Source organism: Xiphophorus maculatus, chromosome 23 (assembly GCF_002775205.1).
Source record: "Xiphophorus maculatus strain JP 163 A chromosome 23, X_maculatus-5.0-male, whole genome shotgun sequence".
NCBI lineage: Eukaryota > Metazoa > Chordata > Actinopteri > Cyprinodontiformes > Poeciliidae > Xiphophorus > Xiphophorus maculatus.
In genome coordinates, this window is record NC_036465.1 from 23522524 (window position 1) to 23550192 (window position 27669).

Consider the following 27669-nt stretch of genomic DNA (forward strand, 5'->3'; position numbering starts at 1 on the left):
ATCTATAATTTTGTTTTTTTTAAACAAAATTTGTTTTACCACCTTTTTTATGCCTTAAAGAAATAGAAAAAATGGGAAAAGATCCTGACATAAAGGATCATAATCATAATAATACATGAAAAGTTTTGATTTTCCAATTAAATGTACTCTATTTATTTTATACCAATTAACAACAAATTATCACACGTCACTCGATTAGACGAAGACATTCACACTCCCCATAATAATAAATGATGCAGTCAAATTCGGTTTATATTGTGAGTCTATTTCAATCTAAAGAAGTCCAGCTGCATTGAGTCACTTAACTTTGCTCCGCTGTTCATCATGAACAAGCACGTAGTGAAGGTGGAAAGAAGCGTCTCCCTTTTAACAGGAAGTAACCTCCAGCAGAACCCAGATCAATGTGGTCGGAACGCCGCGGCGCTTTTTCTTCATGGAAATAATTGAAAACAATTTCTCATCCTCCTCCCGCACTTCACAGCTCTGCCACTACATTGTGTGGGTCTGTCGCATCCTAATGAGGCACTTTGAACCCTGTGTTCGCAACATCACAAACCTTTGAACATTTAACAATTATGAATACTTCCACAATGCACCAGCACTATATATTTGAAACTAATTAGTCATGTAGCAAACGAGGAAGGAAAAAGGCCTGCATGATTAGACTTCCTCGGTCACACTCACTTTGGTCAAACCAACTGTTGTGCTGCTCTTTGATAATCTTTCTAGTTTATCTCTGTCTGTCTCCATTTCTCGCTCTAATTGTCTGCCCTGCTAATTAAAGTCAGACCACCATATATTTATCTAAGAGGAGCTGCTGCACATCTAAGAGTTTGTGTAATTACATTCTGGTTCTTTAAGTCTGTTCTGCTTATGAATTCAATTGGATTAAGATCATTTTGATCATACCGGTTTGTCGTTCCTAATGAAAGGATTATACCTTTAGCGGAAACACCTGCGCATTTATATGGTTTTAGCAAAGAAGTCTTTGGTTTGAATTTGAATGTCAACCTTAACCTTTAGCTTAGGAGGACAGGAGTACAGTTGACTTTCCGCGAAACTAACGCTTTCTTTTTAGAGGAGTCTGAGCAGCTTAGTGCAATGCCCAGTTTACCTGGAAGCCACTTCAGCAAAACTCGTCCTATGAACAGATTTTCAGGCGGCCGCGGCGACCAATCTTCCACCCCAATCAACGTCTGATCTCATCTTGAATTTCATCACGTTTCCCCAGCTGAAGCGCTGCGTTTTGGAGTGCGGCTCAATCAGCCTCATTAATGGACGAGCCGGCAGAATTGTGAATGTTGCCCTGTGCGTGGCCCGGCCTCTCTCGTGCTCGCCTAATTGTTAACCACGGCGTTTACATCAAAACCATTGGCCGGTCCGATGCCGTTAACCTCTTGTTTCCGTTGCCCCCGGCAACCGGCGAGAGTTTCTCTCTCTCTCTCTCTCTCTCTCTCTCCCTTTCGAACGGAGACACAGACTCTGCGAATAAAAGACTGAGAGGAGATATTGTGGATTCTGATCATTCAGGAAGAAGAAAAGAACACATGCTGGGTCCTGACAGATGTAAATGTCAGCTGTATTGTTTGATTTGAATGGCTATGAGTGGAGAATACCTATGCCTGTGATTCGATGTTTTTTGAAAATGTTTTTGTGTATGTGCCTAACAGAGGCTGCGGGGGCTGAGGCACACAAGCGGGAGCTCTAACAGACATGAACAGCCCGAAGGAAACTCTCATCCTCGACTGCACATTGGCTTTTTTTCACTCTAAACTGTGTGTCAGCTTCCTCTATGTGTCTTTTTCTCCTCTTTCTCTCTCTCTCTCTCTCTCTTTTTCTTACCTGCACTCGTTTGCTCGTTTCTGCTCGTTCAAAAGCTTTTTGGGAAGGTGAAGTAAAGGAGCGGAGGCACTTCATGCAACTCATCACCGAGCTCGCTGCTACTGCTCAAAGAGTTCTGGCCCCCCGCTGGGAAAGATGAGAGGCTTGATTACAGTCAAATTAGCAAATGAGCAGGTTAATTACAGAGGCAAATTCCAGTGTAAGGACTGTCAATTTTCTAAGAGAAGCTCCTGCTTGAAGAGCCTAAAGTAAAGGGAAGGGGAGGTGTAAGGTAGAGGAGCTGAAAAGGCAGAGGACAGATTTTCTACTTTTTTTTTTTTTCCTCCATTCTTTTTCAAGAAAACTCCCCAGTTTCTACCTGTCTTAACTCTGAAGTTTGCCGTTTGAGGTTAAGGGGAAATGGTTGCATCAATGAGCTATTATTTATTTTATTCTCTTTTAGAGGACACTTTTCCCCTGCATTTTCTTTTCTTCGCCTCACTCCGGAGACTGCATAAAACCCCTCACTCTGGCTTTCTACCCGCTCTCCCACTGGCTTTCATCCTTCACTTCACAGGAATCTTTCTTTTTTTTTTTTTCCTTTTTAAAGGCTTCAGAAAAATTTTTTATTTGCTACTTCCACGTAGAAGACAAGGAATGTCTGAGACGTCACCTGAAGTTTGCAAGGACATTACATTACTCAAAGATAAAATGTCTAATGAGCTTAATGAGAGGGAAAAAGGCAAAAGCAATTAAGGAGATAAGGTGGATTTTCTCCTTTCTCTCCCCAATTGGCTGACCTTGCTTACCACCAGCTACTTTTGATATGTTTGTTCGTGTAACAAAATCCTAGACATGTGATTAGAAGCTTCTCTTAAAGCTCCCATCCGAACTTTTGTTTGTCAAATCAATCACTTTTAGCTTCAGTTGGTCAGTTTTTCCATTTGATGGGGACAGGCGACATCATTGAAGGCAACTGAAAATACAAGTTGCAAATAGACATAATCGTAGCAGTAAAGCAGTTTTGATGGTAATCGTCGTCACCGTTTGCTCCTGCTTTTCGACCCACAACAAGTCGCTTGTTTTGGTCATCGGTATCAATGAGCAACTTGCATCTGAAATGTCGCTAATAAAGAGCATCAGAATCCATGTCAAAATCTGCTACTCATTGCATGTCTTCCATGTTTAATAAAACCAGCTGCATTCTTGTACCTCTTGTAAGGCAATTGACCCAAATAACCGCAAAGCAGACGTTTGGGGGGGTGTTTTTCTGCCAAATTTTTGAATATGTTGTGTTTTGTGAAATTCAGCTGTGAAAATCCGGACTTCAGTACCCAGCTCTGCTTTTACAAACAACACGTATATTGTTACTAAAGACAGATGCCGAGAGTAACACTGAATATACCTCTTTGTTTTAACATTTTATTGGGTGAACATTCATCTATCCATCCTCCGTCTACACCTGTCTCTGCATGGACGCAGAGGTGAGTGAAAATGTTGTTCGCATGTTGACCTCTGAAGCAGGAAAAGTGACAAATGTGAGAACGTGACTGAGTTTGACACAAGCCAAGTTGCGTTGACACGATATATGGACCAGAGCACCTTGGAGAGAGAACCCTCATGTGTCAGGTTCTCTCTCTGAAGTGGTCAACGTTTATCAAAAATTCTCCAATAAAAGAAAAAGGGTTAAACCAGTGACAAAGTAATGGGAATCCAAGGTTTATTGCTGCTTATGGTGAGTGAACTTGGGTGCAAAAAGCTGTGGAACAATTTAAATCTTGGTGGTAGGTACGCCTCCAGTGGCGTAGCAAAGTCCCTGTCCGGACAGGTCAGAACTATTTCGAGCAGTAAAACTGGGACCAACACAGTATAAGGGAGGTGGTCATAATTCTACGCCAGATCTGGGTGCATGTTTTTGTCAAGAGAAAAAAAACCCCATCACTGGATAGTGCCTTTGCTGCTCCGCCTCACTTTGACCAACGGTCAGTGGGTGTTTTATGACTGCAGATAGTGTTTGCCTGCATCTGTGATGAATTTACTGGGCAGATGTGTGCAAAGTCTGGAGCAAATGGAGTGAGAAGCTGAGCAGCTGGCAGAGGACAGGAAGGAGGCAAGTGAAGAAGATTTCACACACAACGCACGCCCACGCCCATGCACACAAGCAGTGATGAATCTAGGCGGCGGCGGCGGCGCGCTGGAGAAGTGATGTGACTCACACCAGTTCACTACCAGATGTCATTTGTGTGTCACATTGAGGACTGGCTGCTGCAGCACAGCTAACTTCATTTCTCCTGCCTTGTCACCTCCGTGTCATCGTCTGTCATCAGTTCAGTAAATTAGAGTTTCATTGCTGCAAGTGTTTCCTGGGAATTTGTCTTGGATGTTGTCATATCTCTTAATGGACCTGAAGTTGTGAAAGTTGGCAGTTGGCTTTTCATAGATTTATGAGGGTCGCTGCAGCCAGCAGGAAAGAGAGAACTGGTGCGACTTGGAGAGGGCAGTTTAGTAAGAGCAAAGAGATGGTATCTATATTTTATCTGTCAATGGTATTCTACAGGGGGCGAAAAGAAGGGTGTTTTTTTTTCTGTGCATGACTTTTCAGAAGTATATCAGCGGCGGTTTTCACTTCTTCATCATTGCATAAGCACAATGACCTTTCCCCTCTTCGCTTTGTTCTTTATTTTCCCATTTTCCTGCAACCACAGTTCTCCATTCCTCTCCCTTTTCCTCCTCCAAATGAGAAGACTCTATTGGATTCTCAGTCCATTCCAAATGAATTGAGCCGCGGCGCTCGTGTCAAAACGAGCTCAGTCGATTGCCCAAATGTAACTATGCACAGTTATTGCGACTGCACTGCAAGCCATTTGCGGGAAGCCCTAAACATTATAAACAAATAAAGCTGCCGTATTGCCTCCAGGCCTTTTGGTTAGGAATGCACTGCAGTGTCTGGTGAATGAGCAGCCAGCGTGAAATCCAATATAGGCTTTTGTGCGGAGGAGGCGGGAGAACACTCCAGTCTAATCTTCATCAATAAGGCACTGTACAAGACCGGTGTGGCTATTGCCACCAGAATCCGACCACTGTTGTTTTACCCACTCCATGCCACGTCTCGTACAAAAAACACCAACACTAACTGAAGAAGAAAAGCATTCCGGATTAAGAAAAAAAACAAAACAAGAAGAAGAGGAAAAAACAACCCTGACTCTTCCACATACCTCTGCTGGCTAATCAGACTAATCAGAGTGAGAAATTCAGGTGGGTCTCAGAAATGTCTTCAGATCTCATGTGGCTCTAATAAATGTCCCTACATGCCGCTGATTTCGAATATCCGTGTAGTCTTGCGGAGTTGGGTTTTACAGCAGAGCTTCAACCTTGTTTTTAGAGGCAGCCCCACAGAGCTTTTCCCATAAACACTGGATTCTAAAGTGCTGATGCAGGCGTGGGATAAAAAGGGCAAGTTCTCCCACTGATTTTGCTTATCATACGGCCTAATGCCACGGTTCTCAAGCTGTGGCATTAGCACCGCTGGTGGTACTTGGGCTGCCTTTGGTGCTGCTTGCAAGGAATCTTTATCAGATGCTCAAAAGGCAGGTGTAACAAAATTAACTGAGATATTCTATAAACAAGTGCAAACAGGAAAAAAAAGACACTTTGCTTTACTTCAAACAACAACAAAAAAACACATGAAAGAGAAGTTAGACTTCAGAAAAGTCAAGAATAACCTGAAGGAAGGAAGAGTGAACTTAAGTCGAGCAGTAGTGGCTTCTTAACCTCTCCAGCTACTTTGCTACATACAGTATACCTGTTCAATTGCTTTTTTCAATACAATGCTGCAACCTAATACATGTAGACATCTAGAAATGGTGAAGATGACTTGCTGAAGTTTAAACTGAGCATTAGAATACATAGAAAATGGGATTTAAGTGATTTTGAATGTCGCATGTTGTGTTGTATGTCAGAAACCGCTGATCTACTGGGAACTTTATGCAATACCAACGGAGACGTTTTGTTGGCGTCAGAGGGCAATGGGCCGACTGGTTGAAGATGTTAGAAAGGGAACAGTCGCTCAAAAAGCCACTCGCTGCAGCCAAATATTGCAGAACACCATCTCTGAATCCACAAAAATGAATCCGATGTTTGTAAGGTGGCCTTATAAAAGTGGCCGGTAAGTGAATGCTTTGTTTCCTTCGCCACTGAAGTTAGAAATTGTTGAGTCAATTTCATGACCATCTCTAGTATGGCGTAGTTGAAAGGCAGTAAAAAACAGTAGGACTTAGTTGATGTTCATGTATTTGTATGCATTTGTTTGCAGTTTGTGCTTTCATATATTCTAGCAATTGGCTCACGAAATGAGGCGTTTCCATAGTATTCGTGAAAGATTTAATGAAATACAAAATTGTTGGAAGTGCAAATATGGTTTCCTTTTTTTATTGGACTGCAGCCATTTTGAATACTATGGTTCAGTTTAAGAAACATTTGACTTTTTCTTAAATCAGACCTTAAGAGAGATTTTTGTTAATCTAATCAATTTAAAAGGTTTAAAATCTATAATTCTGATGTAAACCAACAGAGAAAAACTTTTGTCTTTCGTTTTTTTTTTTAACAAAACGGTAAAAATAGTTTAGCAACGTTGCAGTACTTGGAAAGCTTACTTACTGAGGTGGCACTTGAACCGCTGGTTGCCTTTTTTCCCTCTCAATGGTTGCTGAAGTTATTAAAGACTAAAATTAGTGTCATTTGTAGGTTACTATATTAGACAAAAAAATAAATAAATTACCTTGATCATTATAGATGGGACTGTGTGAGACATTGAAGAGGCTGTGCTCCCTCCTATCCAGACCTCTTTTTGCTCTGTCCTAATTGTTTAGTGTTGTTCTGGTGTAGAAAGAGGATAAATCACCAGGAGTCTAGTTGCTGCAAGACATGCACACCCAGAGGACTCTTTTCTCCTCTCTGATTTGCTGAAAAACTCCCAGCGGTTGCCATGGTAACCCCTTTATCACCAACAGTTATAGGGACATTGACCCAGAGCAAGGGCCAGGGCTGAGTGTGATGACCTCACACCATTTGTTGCAGGGTGCCTTTCACCGGCTGAGGCCTCTGTTTCTGGGGAGATGTGCTCCAAGAGACCGCACACAAAGACTTGATAACACACACGCAAGCACTCACGCTGACACATGTATCCTCTTTGTGGGGGTTTGTGTGTGTGTGTGTGTGTTTATTTGGCCCCGAGCACCCTGGTAGGACTTTTTATTTCTTCATTTTTAAAAGCAGCAGCATACATATTAAGGTTCAAGCACAAGAGATCAGGGAGAAAGTACACAGGAGAGCATGAAATTCTTCTTATGCGCAACTTTGAAGGAAGGATTCTGGCCGTAACCAACCATTCGTTTCTGTTTCAGCTTCCCTGGATGACAGTTTTTTGGGGGTTTTTTGCGGCCACAGCCCCCCTGCTGCTTCCGCCAATCCTACGTGACCTCTCCGGCAGCCGCACATTAATTACCACGGCCTCTCCCTGGCTCGTCACCGCAAACGGCATCCATCTTGACAAGTCATTTATTCTTATTTTCAATCGTGCAGACTTATTCGCCATAATAGAAGAGAAACAAATTTTCCAATTGGATGTGATAGCTCATTTGTTTCTGTCATGCCAACACAGGGTACATTTTATGAATTAAGATTTTAAAGGATCAGGAGTTGGGCGGTTGCATAAGACTTTGCGCCACACGTCCACAGTTATGGATGTCTTTATAGTGCCGTGAAAAAGTATTCATACCCCTTAACTTTTCAACTTTTTCTCAGTAGATTTTATCAGGATTTTGTGCGACAGTCTGACCATACAAAGTGGCACAATAGATACACTGTTTTCAAGTTTATACTCATAAATAATATCCAACCAAATTGCCTTCAGAAGTTCCCTAATTAGTATTAGGCTGCTACTGTGTGTCATTTAATCTTAGTATAAATATATAACCTTTTTTTCCTGAAGGCTTTGTCAGAGAGCACCAGGCATTTCAGGGATGCAATATTTTAGGAGATTAAAGCATGCTGAGTTAGAGAGGGTACATGCAACTCTACCAGGGCGCGTCTATAATGAGGGGCTGATGAAAGTGACCATTAATCAGAAAGCAGCCGAGAAGCCAATGGTAACGCTGTGGAGAAACTGCTGAGGTACGCAGCTCAGGTGAGAAAGTTTATTGACAAGACAATATTAGTTGTGTGCCAGTCTGGCTCTTCAAATAGAAGCGACAAGAAGTAAGCTATTGTTGAAGATGCCATACAGGAGACACAATAAACGTGTGCAATATGATAATAAGGTCAGATGAAACCAAAGTTGAACTGTTTGACCTAAATGTTAAGCATCGCCCTGAATCCTGGGAATTTACTTTCTAGCAGGACAATGAGCCTAAACATACAACCAGACCTGGTTTAGGTAAGCATATTTAGGTCTTAGACTGGCCCAGTCAAAGTATGAACCTAAATCAATGTAGAATCTATGGCAGGACTTAAAGAAAGGTACTGTTCAGTCATTCTCCGTTTAATCCAACACAAGTTAAACTGTTTGTGAAAGAAGAATCTGCAGCTGTTTCAGTCTTGCAACGTTCATTGCTGGTAGAGATAAACTCTTATAGGCTCGATAATCTAATTGCAGTGTGTTATTTTCCTTTCATTCCCTTTTTATGTCCATCTTTGGGATAAATTCCCAGTTCATTATTCTGAAAGGTTTTTGGGAAATACAACTTTCTGGGGTATTTCTTACTTTGAAGTCCTCTTTTTTGCTGTGGACGTTTTCTCATTGATTCTAGATAAATATTATTTATAGTATTTTCTGTATTTTTTCTTTTATTTTCATTTGACAGATTTTACGTTTTACCGTATAATATTAATAATAGTGATCATTCCACTCACTGCGATTCGGATTTAGTGTGACTCCAGCTGTTGGATTAATTTCATACATTCGTCGATTTCTCTCTGCTGGGCAGCCATTGTGGATATGCCTGTTTTATGAACTATCTTCACAAGACAGCTCTGACTCTTTTTTTTTTGTCCTGCTCTAATGCAAAGTGGCCTTTGCAAATGCCTAGCAGTCTCCGCCTCTTACCCCTCATTTCACTTCTTCTGTGTGCCTTTCCAGCCACATCCTCTCTAATGAAGCTAAATCTAGCATGTTAAATGGGACCAGTCAGCTATGTCATTGGTGCTGAAGCAGGCCAGAGCTGTCTTCTATTGGCCCCCAAGGGCACAAACACTCCAAGACGATGAGTTGGTACACATTAGAGGCATTCACCGTACACAAGCGCTGGTAATGCAGAGCCACACGGGCACGAGCTTACTGGTAGGCCCAAGAGACACTGGTGTGACGCACGCGCCCGTGTGTACGTAGGCTGGCGAGAGCGGATCAAGTAACAGAGTCAAAATGTGCATGTGAAAGTAAGTGTTGCTGTAGCTCCAGCTGAGAACGATGCCGTACCAAAGATCGAGAGCTGAAAGACGAGCTTGGTGGGAGACCAGCCTGTCGATTGCAACGCTCCCAGCTTTAAAAGTTCTCAGCTTCAGGATTTTTGTATAGAATCCTAATGGCTTTGGAGTGTGAGTGTGTGCAGCAGCACAAGTGGAAAAGCACCACAATGTTGGACCTTACGTGACAATCCAAAAGGCACACACACGCAGGCGCACGCCCACACACGCATACATACACAGCATGTCAAATCTCATACTGAAGTCCAATATATTCCTGACAAACCCATTAAAGGTGCTTCATACAATAGCCTCTCACAGAATACCGAGAGAGGGGAAGAGAGAAAAGAGCGCACTGAGAGGGAAACTGGGGAAGAAGAGCTGCGTGTTTAAGTGTTAGAAAGCTAAAGCAAATCCTGTTGATAGGATAGCATAGCAAAGCACACAGCCATTAAAGCAATTAGCTCATTATGCGGTTTAAATTTCAACAAAGCACAAAATACGGTGTAAAGTATCATCAGAAAAATGGTCTACGCAGAGACCCCCATCCTTCATGCTGCATGTGTGACAAGCGGTTTTTAATGGTGAGTAGCGTATAATCTTAGAACTCTGCAATTCTTTCTGTGAGTGACATATTGGTGCTGACTCACCAGCTTCTGCTGCCACAGGAACCTTCATCAACACTGCAACCCTTTTTACTCATGGTGCCAGACTTGTAGTAATCGCAGGATGATCACTGTAATTCAACTTTTTTTTTTTTTTCTGACATTCAATAATTGCTGATGTTGAGTTCAGCGCAAGTACTTTACAGGAGCCGAAGTATGTGGTTTTGATACACTACCGGGAGTAAGTTAAAAGATGGGCCAGAGTGTCAACCTGTAACATATGGCACTGAGGAAAATGTTATGTTATGTGGTGTTATGTTATTATTTTAAAAAGGAATTTAAATTTATGAAAAAATAACCCACATTTTATGGTTAAGTTATTTTAATTTTTGTTTCATTCACTGATTGATTAATATGAATAGCTCATGTAACAACCAAAAGAGATCATGAATGAAAAAAAGCAGAAAAAAGCACAAACTGCCCCTATTAAGATCAGAAGTCATATTTGGTGAACTCTGGTTAAAACAGACTCTTAAATATAACAATTTCACATTCATCTTGTCCCACAACTGTTGCCTAAAACATTCAAATTGATAAACTAAATCAACAATCGACTTGTTCGCTTTTTGTAGGCTATCGGAGTTGATTAGGAGACTGGTTTAAGGCCGATAACCTGGTTTTCTTCTAGCATCACCCCCCCGTTTGACATTTCAGCCTGAGGAAATGAATCTTCTCTGGCATTTATTCACCGCTGCAGGGTTGCACAGCCCTATAGCTGCTGTCATTTACACTTTTTAAAAATGTGTCTCACCGCTACACTTTTCTGTTTACTTAAACAATCACCGACTTTCCTCTAAAGAGACAGGATGACAGGAAAAAAAAAAAAGCTACTGTGCTCTTCAAGATTTCACCTCTGCGTGGAGTTCTGGCGCGCGCGCGTGTACACGGACACAGAGGCGATGCAAGTTGTACAGTAAAAGCCAGTCATTGCCTCCAGTGTGTCACCTCTGTCATAGTGTTAATTAGACACTGTCACCGTCTGTCCCCAGTGACATTTATTGCACATTTGAATATTTTACCCAGACAGATGGTAAGAATGTCAAGGCGTGACACTGAGTTATTAAGCCCTAGCCCTCTCCGTCTGCGACACAATGCAGGGCTTGTCAGCTCTCAATTGTTTTAATAACTCACTGACAGAACCGCAGCAAAGTTTGCCCTGACTCCCCGTGCTGCACAAGTTTCTGGGGCTTAGGTGAACGCCCTGGCACATGCATCCGCACGGACAAACCTTTGCAGCGTTTGTGACGTTACGCAGCATGAAGATGAGGAGGAATTCCCCCAATGAATAAAAGAACAGGCAGCGTTGGCTGTGTGACCCCCTCCTCTGATAATATCCATCTTCAAGCCACCGTGCATTTCTCGAATTTCGTTTTTCGGATGTGGAGCCTAGCCTGTACGAGTGTCTACAGCTGTGACTTCATCCTTCCAGCTTTCCACGTTGTGACTCAATCACTTTGGTTTAAAATAATCTAGAGCACGTTTTCTATCACTTTACTTGACATAGGAGTTTAATGCAAAACATCTGTGTATAGTTGCATCTGTGTCGTAGGAAAGAAAACAAGTATTTTAGGATGTCAAAAAACCCTGAAACCACAATCCCAATACATTGCACTTGATTTTCCAATAAATGAGGTGCTGCTGCATGTGCAAGTGTTTTATACTCCCTTGGAGATGCGTTCAAGTGTCTAGAAGACTGGATATTTTTTGGACTGTTTTTAGATGTTTTTCCTCTCATTTCAAAAGGAATACAGTAGAACGTGGAAGTTTGCATTTGCAGAATCCCTTTAAAAGTTGTTTCAAGTAGGCCTATCTGTGGGGTGTGTTGAGGGGGTTCTATATAAGTCTTAAACTGTAGTCGCTGTGACAAAATAACCTGCTTGAATTGCATGGCAGTAAATCGAGGCTTTTATTTTCTCAACAGGATGTTCTCTCTCACTTGCAATTCGCCACTGAGTGAGGCCTCAGTTGACGTCACCGCAGTGTGAGAGTATGATCACTTGTTCACCGACTTTCCTCTAAAGAGACAGGATGACATAATAACTCGGTTTCATACAGTATAGTGGAAATACTCACAAGGATAAATGAAAGTTTTAGAATTATAAGTGATGGGGATTTTTTGTCTCATAACTAAAACTGTCCTGAAAAAAGAAAAAATGGTTTACCAATATGGAGAAATGATGACATTCTGATGGCTTAACAGCTTTCAGCTTCAAAAATACATTTGTAATGATAACACTACAATCAGTACAACGAGATAATGTGGAAGAATAAGGCCAAACAGCAGGATGTTATTTTTAAAAACGTCTCAGTGTGCTCTATGCATTACGATGAAGTTATCACGAAAGGCAACTTTACAAAAACTGCTGCAGAAATCATAGCATATATGTAATTACATGGGTGGGCAACAATAAAAATAAGAAAAAAAGTAGCTTAAAATCTTACCGTTTTCCACCTTATTGATTCAAATGGCACACAGGTAATCAACAATTACAAAAAGTTTGAATGCAGCAGCTGGAGGAGTCCAGGGATCCTCAGATTGCATAATATCTTATTGAAGGGTAGCTTGATAAGCTCTAAAATATATGTTAAATAAATATTCCCCCTCCTTGAAAAAGAACCTATCACATGTAGGAGGTTGAATGAATATAAAAATGTGTCCATCTTTTCAATGTACCTGGAAGGTTCTCCACAGGGTCATATGCCAGGTGAGAGTGAAGAGAATATCAACATAATCAGAGCAAATACACTGTTGCTAGAAATAAAATGAGAGCATCACACACATTTATATTATAGCTGAAGTTAAAACACGCTTGCTACTTTGGGATTGAATATTCTCTGATGAGCCTTAACAAAAATGTATTTATTATTTTTTTTCTGTCACTAAGACTTATCTTTTTCTAGTCATTTGAAACATACATAAAAAATGTTGTTTTCCTGCCATGGTGTAAGCTTCAGGGTGGCAGATGGCTCAAAAACATTTTTAAATTTTTTTTTTATATACTTCAGCTGAAACTGCTGCGCTCTACACAATCACACAGAGAATTGGACAAAAACTAACATTATAATGAGTGACTATAAAACACAGCCAAGACTGTCACAGTCAGCGGAAAATTAACAAGTGCTTATGAATTATAGAATTACAGAGAAGGATTTCCGTCTCTCTCTCTCTCTCTCTCTCTCTCTCTCTTTTTACAGCATACTGAAGCTCTAAAATGCAGATGATGACGAGGTTTTGATCTTGACTAAATTGAGATTTATCGCTGCTGATTAAATTTTTAAAAGGATTTTTGGCTGTTTTGGACCTAGCAGGTGTTTTTTCTTGGCTTCGTGGCATGCTGGATGCGCTAGCCAGCAGCAACTCATTCTTAAAAAAAGAAGAAAAAAAGCCTAAAATATGTTCAGATTTGCATCAAAAGAACAAATCCACTTGAGGACGAGTATTGTAACTTAGAAAGATAACCATTCACACATATCTGATTAAGAAACTACATGAGTGAGACAGAAAGGGGCATTAACATTTACTAATGCACCTGCTGTGTGTACATCAGTGTGTGCACTGACACTGCACTGAGGTTTAACGGTCTAATCCATTTGTCCTTAAGTTGGAATTTTGGCATTCCAAGTTGGAAAAAATCCACCAGCAGCTGGACCTCCAGCTTAAAAAGTTTGTAATTTCATGCTAGCACCTCTATGAAGATCAATAATGGCTTCCATGTCAGTGGCATAATGTAATAATCAGGCAGATTTGGAGTTAAAATGTATTAAACGTTGAAGGCAACCTTGCTCTTAGCTTGTTTGGCTAATGACTGTTAGCGTGTCCTACCTGTTTTTCAAAGTCATTCCAGATCTCATGTAAGGAACACCTTTTCTGATTTATACGTCGAGGTTTGATTTTTGACTGAAAAATGGATGATCATGGTTAGCAAGGAATACTGTATATGCTTTGAACACCAGATTATTTGATTCTATTTTAAAATACATTAGCTATTTAAAAGCTAAATGTTTACCTGACTGAAACGATTATCTTGGATGGTTAGCTTCTAAATTGGCAGAAGGCAGACCAAGGCAGCACAATGTTTGCGACCTTAAACCCGGCCGGTATTCTGCCTTGCTCCATATTTTGTGTCTGACTGAGAAAGACAAAAAGTAATTCTAAACTTTTCTCATCACAAGCCAAACCATCGTGTGAAAGTAGCCAGAAAATAAACTGAGCTCCCGTCTCGACACTATTACATGCTACATTTGCAAAATGGAGCCAGTGTTACTAAAGATTAGAGTAAAATGGGGATTAAGAATTGAGTGAACTCAATTTCGTTGTGTTTTCTGTACATTATTGCTTCGACGTATTGCGTGAAAAAGCAGAATGGAAGTGTAACAGAAACTGTGCCAGGAACTGTGCCGAGACGATGGCGAGCGGTTTCTTGTAAACCTGTCGCCAACTTTGACATCTGACTGAAATGGGCTTTTATGGGTTTTGGGAAAAGCCTGAGCTAAGGCGTAAATTTGGAAAAATATTTAGCTGCGCCGCGCTGCTAGTGTGTAGGTCCTTTAATATAGATAAGTACTCGACAAATATTGATTTGTTGGCACTTTATTCTGTGTAAAAACTGTAACAGCCAGTTGCCCCTTAGGTGGACCTCTGGCATTTCTCGCTGGCGAGTAAAATAATTCCACACCTCAGCTGCTTTTTGCAACAGGCCGACTTCATAATGGAAGCTTGTTTGTTCAGTTATTCCAACTATATCCTCCCTGCTGCAGCCGTGTCCCATTCCCACAGCTCATTCTCATCTTGTCCGTCATTTCTCCCATGAGTTTTTGAGCTATGTGTAATTACCCAGTTTGTTTGCACTTTGGCTCTAACTGCCTGTCTTGTTACAGCCAGCTTGTGTTAACAGTAAGTTGGGGTGGATGTGTGTGTGTGTGTGGTGGGGGGGGTGGGGGGTGGGGGGGGTGCATGCATGTGCCAATCAGTCTTTAGCAAATGTGGGTATGAGAGAGAGAGAGGGAGGCAGAAGTAACGCAACAGTGCAAGTGTGTTTCCTAGAACATGTGTGCGTCACCCTTAGCGCACTCTGGCAGACGCAGGGAGACAGAGAGAGGGACCTTGTCGTCTCTAATCCCTTTGTTTTGAGTCAGATTAGAGCTCTGCGAGGCGTTCGCGAGGCCTGCAGAATGTGGATTTAAGGATTAGTCTAATAAACAGAGGCTCTGTGGCACTCTGCAGCCCAGTCTGGAGATTACACAGGCACCGAGAGCAAGGAGGAGAAAGGGATGGATTTCTCCCATCTCCACAGCCTCCCATTCTTGCCTTCATTCATTTCCATCTCGGCAAATGAGGGGATGACATGGGAGGCATAAGGGGGAGAGAAATGAAGGTGGATAAGATCCGCTCACGGTTCCCGATCCGCGCGGCAGCTTTCATCCACTCGGCTCCCTGCAGAGACCGTAACCGTGAGTCATATAAGCAAACCTTGGGATGTCTGACTCGTAACCTGCACTCTTGGTTGACCTCAGCGGTGCTTCATAACCACCGCGTTCAGACTTGAGGATCTCGGGTCAGGTAGCCTCATTCACGTACAATACTCAGCACAGCTAAGACAGATGCATAGATGCTTAAGAGATACAGTTAATGTAGTGTCTTGCAAAAGTTTTAGAACCCCTCTGACCTTTTCATATTTTGAAATGTTACAACCGTTAATGTAATGCATTGTATGTGTCGAAACAACACAATGTGGTAATTGTACATTATTTTTTTATTTTTTCATACAATTACATTTCTGAATGGTATGGCATTCATTTGTATTCAGCTCTCTCAATAAACTTAAATTGAAATTTTTTAATTCAGATTAAATTTATTCTTTCTTTCAACGATTTTTTTCTTTATTTTTTTCCTGTTAAAGGAGATACTTTCTTGTGTGTTTTCCCTTGATTGTACAGTCATTGCGCGTGGAGAGACACGTGACGGTAGGTTCGTAGTTGGGCCAGGCCGCTTACATTTTCAGATGATAGACTGGACAGTGCTCTTTGAGATGCTCAACGCTTTGAATATTGTTTTATACTTGAACCTTTCTTTTGGATTTTTTAGAGACATCACAATATAGGGGACCGAATACATACAGACTTTAAACTTCAAAATGATGCGCTACTTTTGCTATTACAAACTCTGGAAAAATCCAGGCCTAACATTAATGCTCTTCCAAAATGGTATATTTAGAAGAAGAGAAAAGAACGATGGGACCACTAAAAAATCATGTCCCATTAACTTTTCAGTTGTGAATTGGAGATAAGCCATTGTTCTTCCATTCTCTGGAAGTATACCAACTCTCAGGGACACAAAACTTATTAGAACTGGTTCCATTACATAGCGTTGCATCTTGTTTTATATTTAGAGTGACCTTATTGTTGTGCCAGTGCAGATGAAAGGAAGCCTAATTTGTAAAAGAAAAAAAAAAGTTATTATGTGCTCACTTGCTAACAAGAAGCTAAAAATAGGATGGGAAGTTTGGCATGGTTTTCTGCACATTATGGCACTCTTTGACATTTAAACCCAGACTGCATGAAATAATTGAACTCTGCCAAGGCAGGAATTATGAGAACAAATCGACAGCTCTTGATGTGTTAGAGAGTAGCATAAAGTGATAAATCACACGTCTGCAAGAGTTTATTTTATTTATTTATTTTTTTCTTCTATAAGGTATTTGGTTAGACGTGTGGAACAGAGACAGATGAAATGTTTCCTGCCCTTTGCTCTCCTCGCGCTTTGGCTCACAGAAGCTCTTGGGTCCAGAATGGAACTCGGTTTCCAGCTGAATTCAAGCCATTCACACTTTTCCCTTCGCCATCCCTTCGCCTTGCCTTGCGTGTGTAAGGATACATGTATGCACTTTCAGAGGTGCCCGAGATCGCGTGATGTATGACTCTTGTGGAAAAAGCAACACTTTTATTCAGAGTCGAGTGGAAAAAAAAGAAAAAGCTCACATGGGGCGGGGTGAACCGTGTGCTATGCAGGAAATAACTGGGTTCAGAGAGCAATTCTACATTTAGTTAGAAATAGGACAAATTCATCCTCTTTTAAACAGTGTCTTTAAAGAGATTTACCTGGAATGCACACACAACCCCTGCTTTTGAGTATAAATGGCACTTTTGGAAACTAAAATTAAACTTTCCCTTCTGCATTTTACATTAGGGGTAAAGATTTACATGTTAAGAGGGGAAGTAAAGTGAAGTGGATGCTGCCTTTGTTTGCAAATCTAAATTTGTAACTGGATTCTAGCTTGAACTGTTTGACAAATATTTTAATCTCGACTATATTTGTACTCTCAGTTGGGTGTTTTATTTTTCTTTTTTTCCTCAAGTCAAGATGCGCACCACTGTTTTGATGATCTGTAATTGAGCACAAGTCTGATTCAAGGATTAGTTTTTTTTTCCCCTTCTATTCTCATGTGACCTCTCCATGCACAGCTCTCTCTGTCTACTCTTTTGTTTCTCCCAGTCATTCAGACTGTTCCAGGCTTTGTCTTTGTGAACAAACTGTGTAAACAACTTAATTTGAGCGACTGTGCGCGCGCGCGCGCACACACACACACACACACACACACACACACACACACACACACACACACACACACACACACACACACACACACACACAGCAGCAGAAAATTGAAGCCAAATACTTCAGAGCTCCAATTTTGTCATTTCTGATAACAAGGCCTGGTTTTTCAAAAGGCCACTTTTTTATTTTCTGCTATACAAATACAAAATTCATTCATATTATAAAAGAAGAAACAAGGATGAGTATAAAAAAAAGGTTTTCAAATGAACAATTTCATCTCTTGTTGACAGAGTTTTGGAAGAATGGGTGAATTTTCTGATGGAAAGGCGCCACGCTGCGTTTTAGCAGGCTTGCAGCCTGCAGTCTTTTTAGCTGGATGCTGTTTTTGCTGTTGTTACAATTAAATTAAATGAGCTAGGTGAGAACTTTAAGGGCTACACTACAGTCTCTTGTTTTTGAACCTTCAGATTGCACGGGACAATTTTAAAATTCTCATCTAGTTCACAGAGAAGTCATTTAAAACCCTTCAAACAAGGAGACAAGTCAAAATTGTCCAAATAATAGATCAACTTCACGCATGCTGTTAAGAAAAAAGGACAAATTGTTATCCATCTTTCTAGTGCGACAATGTAATACAAAGATACAAGCCAGTAAGTAAATATCTTTACAGAATTGCTTTTCTATTCATCTAATACTACAACTTTTACCAATTGATCAGTTATGTTAAAACAAATTTGGCCAATGAACAATGCAGCTATGAATGCCACATATGACATATTGTAAAATGTACATAATGCTTCACAAATATGGTACACCTGACCGGAGGTTACTATTCATAATCTCATGCTGTGATATGCAAACACTCTGTCTGTGCTGATGAAGATTTACTTTTTAAGCTGGATGTTTGAAGTGACGGATATGTTTTCAGATTTGATCCTTTTTCTTATTAATTCAGCGTATGCTTTATGACCACATGGGGCCAATTTTGTGTATATACACTGTTCTGTACTCATATACATATGAACTTGAAATTCATCCCAAGGTGATCAGACGATCTTTAAGTATGAAAAAGAAGAAAACTGAGATCCTGAGGCTATAAACCCTTTACATTGTACTCCCTGCAACCAGAGAAACATTCACTATATGTCACAGCAGCACATCATAAACAACACACACACTTCGTAGACATTGAAGGACTTTATGTTTCACACATTTCTTTTAAATCATGTATGCTTAGCCCCACTAAAGACTCATCTTTAGATACACCAACAAACATGATGGGTTAAAAAACTGTGATCGAGTTATAGCCTGTGTAGGATCTGCATGTTCCTACACAGACAGACCACTTTTACTTGTCTCTCTTTCTTACCGCTTTGTGGTGTTACCTTTTTAAATGACTGTTTTTAGGCTTTGCTGAAAAGCCTGAGACTGTTTGTACTGAAAGCGTCAGTTAAATTCTAATACACAAAAGTTGTCAAGACAGCACAAAACAGATGAAAATCTGTCCAGAAATGTCCTTCATTTATTTGTTTTTTTAGTCGTAACACCGTTGCTTTGTCTTCTTTTTCGTAGTCTATGAAAATTCAGGGTAGGTGGTTCTGTACTACCGTATGTTGAGAGTGACTAAATGCTGTTTGAGCATCCTCCAAGTTGGCTGCAGTTGGGAGTCATCTGGACAGGAAGTGTCCCACAGTGTGATGGCCCCTAAGCTTCATCGATGCCCGTGCTCCCACGTCCTCTTCATGCTTATGTATTTGAGAAAAAAAAAAATGAGAGCAATGGCTGGGTGTGAGCTCTTTCACAGTTAATTGTATTTGGGTATAATGCCAATGTACATGTAACCATTACAAATGCAGTGCAATAATATGCAGAGACAGGCCCGATTGATTAAGATCAGCATCCTCCCCAGAGCTGGGTGCCTCTGCAGTGTCTTCAGGCAGATTGGAGGCATGATGCAATAAAACACAAAGTACCTGAGGCAATGTTGAGCCATGAATGCACCAATGCACGTATTTTTCCTGTTACTTTTCCCTGTGTGAAGCCTTCCTTTGACATTATTTTAGTGAGCATAAAATATGCAGTTGAAATTTTTCTTTCCCCTCCACCCCCTGATTTTTAATGCAATCTAATTTATATCAAATAGTTATTAATTAAATGGTGTACATAAATTTAAACGACAAAAAACATACATCTATTGCATGCGTCTGTTAAAACCTTCAAGAATCAGTTTTCCTATAAAATCCTGTCTTGTTTTATTTCACAATCCAGCTTGAGTTGAAAGGGAAAAAACCATCTTGTTTGAAAGCTCTATAATCCTGTTATGTCATTAACTTCCTATTAACCGAATACGAGTTGTAGTTACAGTGAACTGACACTATGTTTTCATCACATATTGTTTATTTGAAGAAAAAGTAAAAGGCCGTTATCTTTTCCAAACGTCACCTGTGTAATTTTGAAAATGAATTCTCCGTTCTCACCTTCACCGTACAATTACAGTTCTCATTCTGCCTGGGTTTCACGGTCACTTTATGGTCTCTTTTCTCCTTCGTGCAACTCTTTTCTCTGCTGTCAAGGAAACTACCTGTGAGCTCAGCCTAATGTTTGTGCGCTGTTTCAATGGCAGATCTGCTTGTCCATCTCTCAGCCGTTACTGTCCGGATCATTAGATGAGTATGAGTGTAGCCGACAGGTAGCACGACAACAAAGTGTGCTGCGTAATTTGTGCAAATGAGAGCGAGTGGTACATGATAAACGCCCAGTGTGACGATCTGGAGAGATATCACCAGCATTATGGGAAATGGAAGCTGGCCGTGGGCTCCAGTGGACCTTCAGACGAACAAGAGCATGAGTTGAGTCATGCAGCTAAAATGGTAGAGAAAAGGTTATTGAGTCTTTGGACTGTCTCACCCAGGATCAAGACTTGAAAATATAAAATAAAGCCTTGATGAAGGTAAGAAAAATGTGACACTGGAAAGAATTTTTAAAAAGTAAAACATACACAACAAGCAGCACTGCATGATTCTCAAACATTGGAACCGCTAAGTCATGATTTAAAAGCGTGTGTGTTCATCACTACCCACTGAGTTGCTATCTTAAACGATCTTATCAAAGGTGAATCTTTAAAGTATTTCATTTGGTTCTTTTTGTTTCGTTCTTCATAATGTGTGTAAACCTTTCTAAACTGAGCAATGATGAAAAATACATGTATTTGCTTGTGTGGACACACGTGTGTGTTTTTACCACGATGTATGCATTATCAACTGAGTGAAAATAATCAACATTAGGCATCGGTCTTCTCTTTATAAAGTCACAACTGGTCAGGGAGTAAAACCAAGAATAAAGACGAGTGCCGTTACACTTCTGGTTATTTTGTACTGACCATTTTTGACAACCGATTATTGTGATCTCTTAAGTTTTCATCTTGTTTTCCAATCATGCTAAGAAGCAAATCTACAGTTAAATGGTTTACCTGGATGTTTATGTGTACAGTATATGTTCTTTAGGGTAAATCCTAAGATGCAATCCTATGCTTTTTCTTTGCTGCTTGGTTTAGAAAAGTTTATTTTTGAGGGTTTCTTTGCTACTGTCTCATGGAAGTGCCAGATTTTTTGCTTTGGTTTGTGCTTCCTGCACACAAGGTTCCAGGTTCCTTGTTATCACACCAGTCCGGCCTTGTGTCAGTCCTTTACAGTCCTCTATATAAATAGTACTAGGTTTCATTTTTCCCATGTCAGAGCAGTCAGTCTCAGCATTATCCACCTGCCTTCGGAGCCTTACTTGCATTAGGGTCCTTCCTATCAATCCCTCACAGCTACAACAAACAAAGGCTTTCTATAAGAGTCCTCTGCCTTAAAACAGCAGCAATACTAGGAACTGGGTTGTTTTGCTGCTGCTTTAGTGGAAAAAACAATAAATCAATTAATATTTATGGAATAGTCATTGCGAAAACAACATTAAAATGAAATATGTTTGCATTGTAAAGGATATACAATATATATAGCCTATTTTACAGTCCCTTTGGGGGAATTAGCTTTGGACTAAAGTGCTGTCACTTTAGCCGCCCACACAGAAGATCAATAAAAGGAAAATAGAAATAGACAATAATCCACCAGCAACCAGGCTCATATACAAATCAGTCAGAGTAGCATGCACCGGGCAGTAGCCATATTATAAATGTTTTAATAAGTATTGTTGATGTTGCGGCTGAAAGAAAAATTAGTGTGCTACCTAGGATGACGTAAGATTTTTTTTTTTTTTTTTTTTTTTATTGATTGAATTGCTTCATCAAACCACATTACTTGGCTTGCCAGCTTACACTACTCTCAACTTTTTGATAATTTTATGCATTCAAAGAAATTTGGTAAGTTTCTTTCTCATGTTTAACTGCAGTATATCTGACAAAACCAGGGTAAACTGTCACAGCTAGCTAACACACCTAGCATGTGACAAACACAAGTTGACGTGTTTGTCTTTCTCTTGTTCAGGCCAGGTTAAGCAATTTCTGGTCCTTTGGAAATATCTAAAATCAATTTTGCCTCAGAATAGTGTTGGGGCCTGGTCATTTCTCAAAGGCTTCGGCAACCAATTCATTGATTCTCAGTGTAATCAGGACAAGCAGGATTCCCAGAGGGAATATAGTACAGCTTCAGCTCTTGTAAAATGTGGCTGGTGGTAAATTTTTCAACAGTTTCCCTGTTTTTAACAAGTAACAAGTCATTTGTTATCAGTCTATACATTTAAAAAATATGCAAAAGAAACAAACCTGTGCAGCAGCTTTCCAAGACTTTTGATTCCCAGTGAAGCAGAGGATTCGCCTAAGCAATTATGAGTTTTTGGACAGCGCAGGAGACCAACCTCTCTGCTGTCCAAATAGAACATTGTTAATTTCCTTGTTTATATGCTGCATGTGTAGTTGTAGCCATAAATAAGCCATCTTGATGTCCATGTGGGAGAACTCAGTGGTACTGTTGTTTCTTTAGGTCAACTTTAATAGGAGATACACACATCAGGAGCAGCCCCTTCTCCACAACAAACCATCCACCATCTTCTACTCATCATTGAAGTCCATCCTTATTTCCATAAAACCAAAAAAACTCCAATGTGGTTTTGGAATCTAAAAACAATTAGTGTTCCTGGAGAAGGAGATGCTGCTGAGGGGGTGTGTAGGTGTGTGTGTAGGTGTGTGTGCAGCCAATTCTCATTGTCCTCCTCTATCGAGTATTACACCGAGGTTGCCACTGTGCCTCTACTATTGATGGGCTTGGCAAGAATTAAAATGCTGTCATAAATCAGTTATAACACTATTGAGAATAATTGTCATTTTGTAGTCCAAACAATCCAATTGCCATCAAGCTGAATAACGCAACCAGTCGATTTCTTGCACTTTTGGGAAACGAGCTCAGCCTGCAAGCTTATTTTACTGTTAAATATGAGCTCATATTGCTTCCCCAAAGTTTAAACCAATACTTTAAAACAGCCAAAACAAATTATTCCCTCAACATACAATGACTGCTGACTGTTGCGGCGGCTCTTCTACGTGCGCTCGTCCATTGTTTGGATATTACCAGTCAAAGTGTCTCTGCATTTCCTGAGCCCGTATCCCACTCTATTTCCTCGTCCTCCTTACAAGGTACAAACACATTAAGGCTGAACTCCTAATAGCCTGTGTGATGGATGCCCGAGAATAATGAGCTCTTTATGAGACTTAATACCTACTGTTAATCAATGGACATAGCAGGGCACTTTTCAATACTATCTTCCAAGCATTTTAAAATGAGCCCTCATAGAATAGATTGACTCGCATTCTAAAACCTCGCTTTTTTTCCCTTCTTCTTCTTGTCGCTGCTCTTGTTCTTCTTCTATTGGAGCATGCAATTAGCAACATAACATATTCAAAATCAGCTGATGACTGTTCTTCAGAAATGCCCTCTCCCGCTCTGATATTGCTGAGTGCTGTCCAGACTGAGAAGCTTTGAGAGATTGAAAACACAATGCTCGGCTCTAATGCAGTGGGTGGACCAGACTTTCCTCAGCCTCAAGTAATAGAACCGTGAATGACCTATTTATTGCCATGAATATCAAATCCCGGCAGCCGCTGGAAGTGTTCCTGTCAATTTCAGCTGGTTCTCACGCTGTTGTTCTTTGAACTTCAGCTCCCGCCCGTACTGCACTGCTCAAGGCTGCTCGACAAAGCATCATGGCTTATTAGCATCATGTTCATTTATAGCCTGCATTCATAAATGATATGGTTTTAGAAATTAAATGGTTGCTGGCATTGCTAGAACGAACAAATCAAACAATAAATAAATGCTGAGGTAATTGCTAAAACAGGCATGTCTTTGCAAGTCGGGAGGTAGGCCGCGGCGAGTTCAGGTGACACCATTTTCTGTGCAGATCTTTAAATACACGTCACTGTGTGTTTGTTGTGTGCTGTTTGTATGCGTGTATGCATTTGGGTGTGTTTGATTATCCCTTACAGGCTCTAAGGGAGCCAGATCTATTCTCACTCTGATAATGAGGGAGAGACTTCCAATGCCCTTAAGTCATTTCTCCTCTCCTTCCATCCTGCGTGTTGCATCCGGCAGCGTTTCTCCTTCTTTGGCCTTTACCTTCTTCTGATGCAGATTATCTGCCTGCGTTGCCGTTACGCCGCCCGGTCTTTTTCAGCCGCTTTCGTGGAAATTCGTGCATGGCTTCCTTCAGTTCTGGCTGACTGGACCGTGTTTGAGTCACTCACTGGTTTTATGGAATAGATTTGTATGCCAGATGACTATTTTTCATCAGCACGGTCGATGGCTGAGTATCTCTGTGGACCACAGGGCTGGCAGCTCTGTTTCTCCCCACAATAGCCTTACTTATCCTGCGTCAATACTCCAATGTGTTGTATATTTGCCCGGTTGCTCAAATATCCATTCGTAGTGCTCCCTCTTACCTAACTCTCCCTGTGGGGTCCACTGGGAGTGGAAGGCGAGAGTGAGTCACGTTGGAACCTCTGTTAATTTTACTCTAACTTTTCACTCCTCTGCTCTTTCCACTTCCCCCTCCTTTGTTTTTCAGGTGACCGAAATATCAGCGGACATTGTGGGGGGTGGGGCACTTTAGGAGGCCTCTCCACCCCCTCCCTCCCTGACTTTGACGCTTCGCTCCTTTGCTGCAACGTTTACCCCAGAGGATCGCCGTACTTAACCCAACATCAGCATGGATCTAAAAGACCGGAGGAATCGCTCCCTCACCAGGAGTCGTTGCTCCAAAGACTCCCAGTACAACACCTCCTCACTCGATGCAGACGAGCGCCGCGTGCCCACCCAGAAGTCGTACAGCTCCAGCGAGACGCTGAAGGCCTTCGATCATGAGCAGAGGCTTCACTATGGCGGCTGCGTGACAGATTTGGTGCACCACGAGTCTGATGAGTATTCCAGGCAAGGTGGGTCTGCGGAGCAAATAATCCATCTGAAATGCATAATTGTGCAGTCAGATAAGAAGCTTAATCCTAACTGTGCTGGACAGAAGGTATTACCTGGAAACAGAGCTTGTTTTTTGCTATTTAAAAGCCAGTTTGATATGCATTGTTAAAAACTTAATTGGGATTTATTAAGGGATTTATTCTAATAAAATGTCTATAAGTTTGCCATCACCAGCAACTTTCACAGCCTATTTAGTACTGCCCGTAAGCTTTTTGAATTCGGGATACAATATGGTGCCAACGTGTAATATACATTATGTCTACACATTGAAAACACATACAAAATATGATGCTTTTATTGAAAAGCAACAGAGAACATTTGTAAATATTACCCAGTGCACTCAGATTTGAAGTGGCTGTCATGCTGCATCTTATCTTGCCATGTAAGTAGGTGTAAGTAAAATAATATTCTACCTACTGCATGTCTTAATGTAAAAAGTGAAGCACATTTTGTTAAACACAAAATCAGATGCTTTCAATCCTTTTAATGGGGTGTATATTGGAATACAGGGCTGAAATTCTTTGCAGTGTCACTGCAAAGACTAAGAAAGGCAAGGTTTCCGATGATATATTTTTTTTCCTTCTTACTTTTCATACTTTCTGAATGTATGACATACAAGCATGAAGGTTCTGTGCTTTATGGGCATTATCAAGAGGTCAAATAATTATGTTTGCCACATCAAGTATTTGGCATACCTAGTTAAAGGAAGCTCCTGCATATCTGGAGAAATTCTCGGTTCATTGCTGCAACGTTTGGGCAGCACTCCCTTAAATTTTGTCCCAGTGGTACCTGCGGATGCGTGTGACGTCCATGGCATCTCTGAGTTGCAATGTTTGCACCAGAGAGTCTTTCTGCATCTCCAAAAGATCTCTGGTAGCCAGGCTGGCAATCAGCTTACGTGCGCCACATTACCAGATTTGTATAAATGCTGGAGCATAACTTGCGCAGAGCAATGCAGTTGCTATGGAAACAAAGTAGATGTGCATCAGCGTGACAGGGGTATAAATGATGGAAAATTCATGCTAAACTAACCTAGCGGTGCTCTGATTGGTGACCCATTTGAAGCAACACTAAAAAGTTCATTACAAAAAATATCCAAAAGAATAAAAGAGAGGCTTTCAAGCAAAACATATTAGCATAAGCACAAAGAAGTTTGCTCAAATAAAAAGCAAACTAATGGATTGTAGCAGCTTCCATTAAAAAATTTAATTTCTTATACCGTCAATGCTGGAAGATATTTTTTTTTTATTCCAGCATGTGTAGATAAACAAGTTGCAGTAATGTTGTTCTGTCAAATATTAAGTACATCTTGACTCACACAATGAGATGGTTGAACCTCTATTTTCTTTGAAGTCAGCACATCTTAGCTGGCTGCAAAAACAATCAGATTTCCTACTGCATTTTAGCACCAGGCCTAAAGCAGATATTTAGCACTAGCAAAGCTGTCATAATGAACTTTTGTATCCCCCGGTGAGCAAGTTAGCCGACAGGCCGATAGGTCATCTCTGAAGGGTTGGGTCAGCTCCCTTAGCCATGTCTTTAGACTGTCCCCGTGTGTGTCTCTGTGTACACGCGTTCTTGTGTGTACTTTGCAAAGGAGGGGGGACATGAAACAGAAAGTATTGATCCTTGGCTGGTGAAAAGAGTCAGACTCAATGGGATTGATCCCTGCTAAGCTCTGTTTTCTCTGCATGGAAACAGACAGGAGAGGAAGCCAGCTCACAGCAACACAACAATGTGGAGCATAGTAGAAAAACAGTGAAACACAGCTCACAAATAATAAGAAGAATATTAATTTTAAAAAAAAATCAATTTTCCTTACGGAATACTGTTATTGCAGCCTGAAAGGACAAAACTTACCAGTGATGTCTCACTTGGTGTGGCTGCAAGAAATTAGGAGAAATGGATCAATCTCCTGGTAGTTCGGGGAACAAAATACTCGACAGCACACCGCAAAGGGAGAAATGTGCTGCGAAGAACGGAATACGACACGAGGACATACTTCTATAGAGGCAAAGGTAAGAGCAGAAAATTGAGGATTGATTGGCAGAGTCCATGATAGACTGAAAGTCAGTGGTGTGTGCCGCTCGGACACACTCCAGCGCTGCACTGAGCTGACCTCACACCGGGCGATAGCTGGTCGATACCTCAGTACTCTCAGCCTATCGGCTCCATCGAAAGCCCAGAGCCACAGATGCATCGTGGGAAGTGTGGCCACAGGAGACCAACAGTGTTGCAGCACCATATGGACTGTGACACTATGGGAGGAGGAGTAGTGCTGGAAGGACAGAGAAAGAGAAGGAGTTGGAGTGTGAAAGAGTGATAGGAGAGAAGCAGCCGACAAGAGTTTTCTTGTTATTCCAAGATATTTTTGCAACCAGAACACGAGAAAGCGAGGGAGTTAGGGAGACACTGTCTTCTCGTTCCTACTACTGCACCTTGAAGCTTCTAGGTAAAGTGGTAAAAAGGAAAATAATATTCATAGCTTCTTGGTAGAATCAACCCCCAACTCTTCATCTTGAGGATAATTTTTCTTTTTGTTAATTTAAAAGCTAAGCGATATCTAAGCTAAGGTAACTTTTAGTGGCTAAACTAGTGGGCAATATTAAGTTTTCATGGCTGACGGGAGCTGAACTAACAAATGACATTCAGTTTTAATTCAGTTAGAATTTCCTTGCAGTTGGGTGTTTCTGAACTTTTTGGGAAG

At 40.9% G+C, this 27669-nt stretch overlaps 1 protein-coding gene across 4 annotated transcripts in view; it reads left to right on the forward strand.

Annotated features, from left to right (window-relative positions):
- The window catches only part of tenm2 (teneurin transmembrane protein 2), a 282223-nt gene that overhangs the window by 43247 nt on the left and 211307 nt on the right, over nt 1–27669 (forward strand). For all 4 annotated transcript variants that reach the window (XM_023328525.1, XM_023328527.1, XM_023328526.1 and 1 more), the window contains exon 2: nt 24556–24922. In XM_023328525.1, the coding sequence (XP_023184293.1) occupies nt 24697–24922 (226 nt within the window). In that variant the 5' untranslated portion in view covers nt 24556–24696. The remainder of the gene's footprint in view (nt 1–24555; nt 24923–27669) is intronic.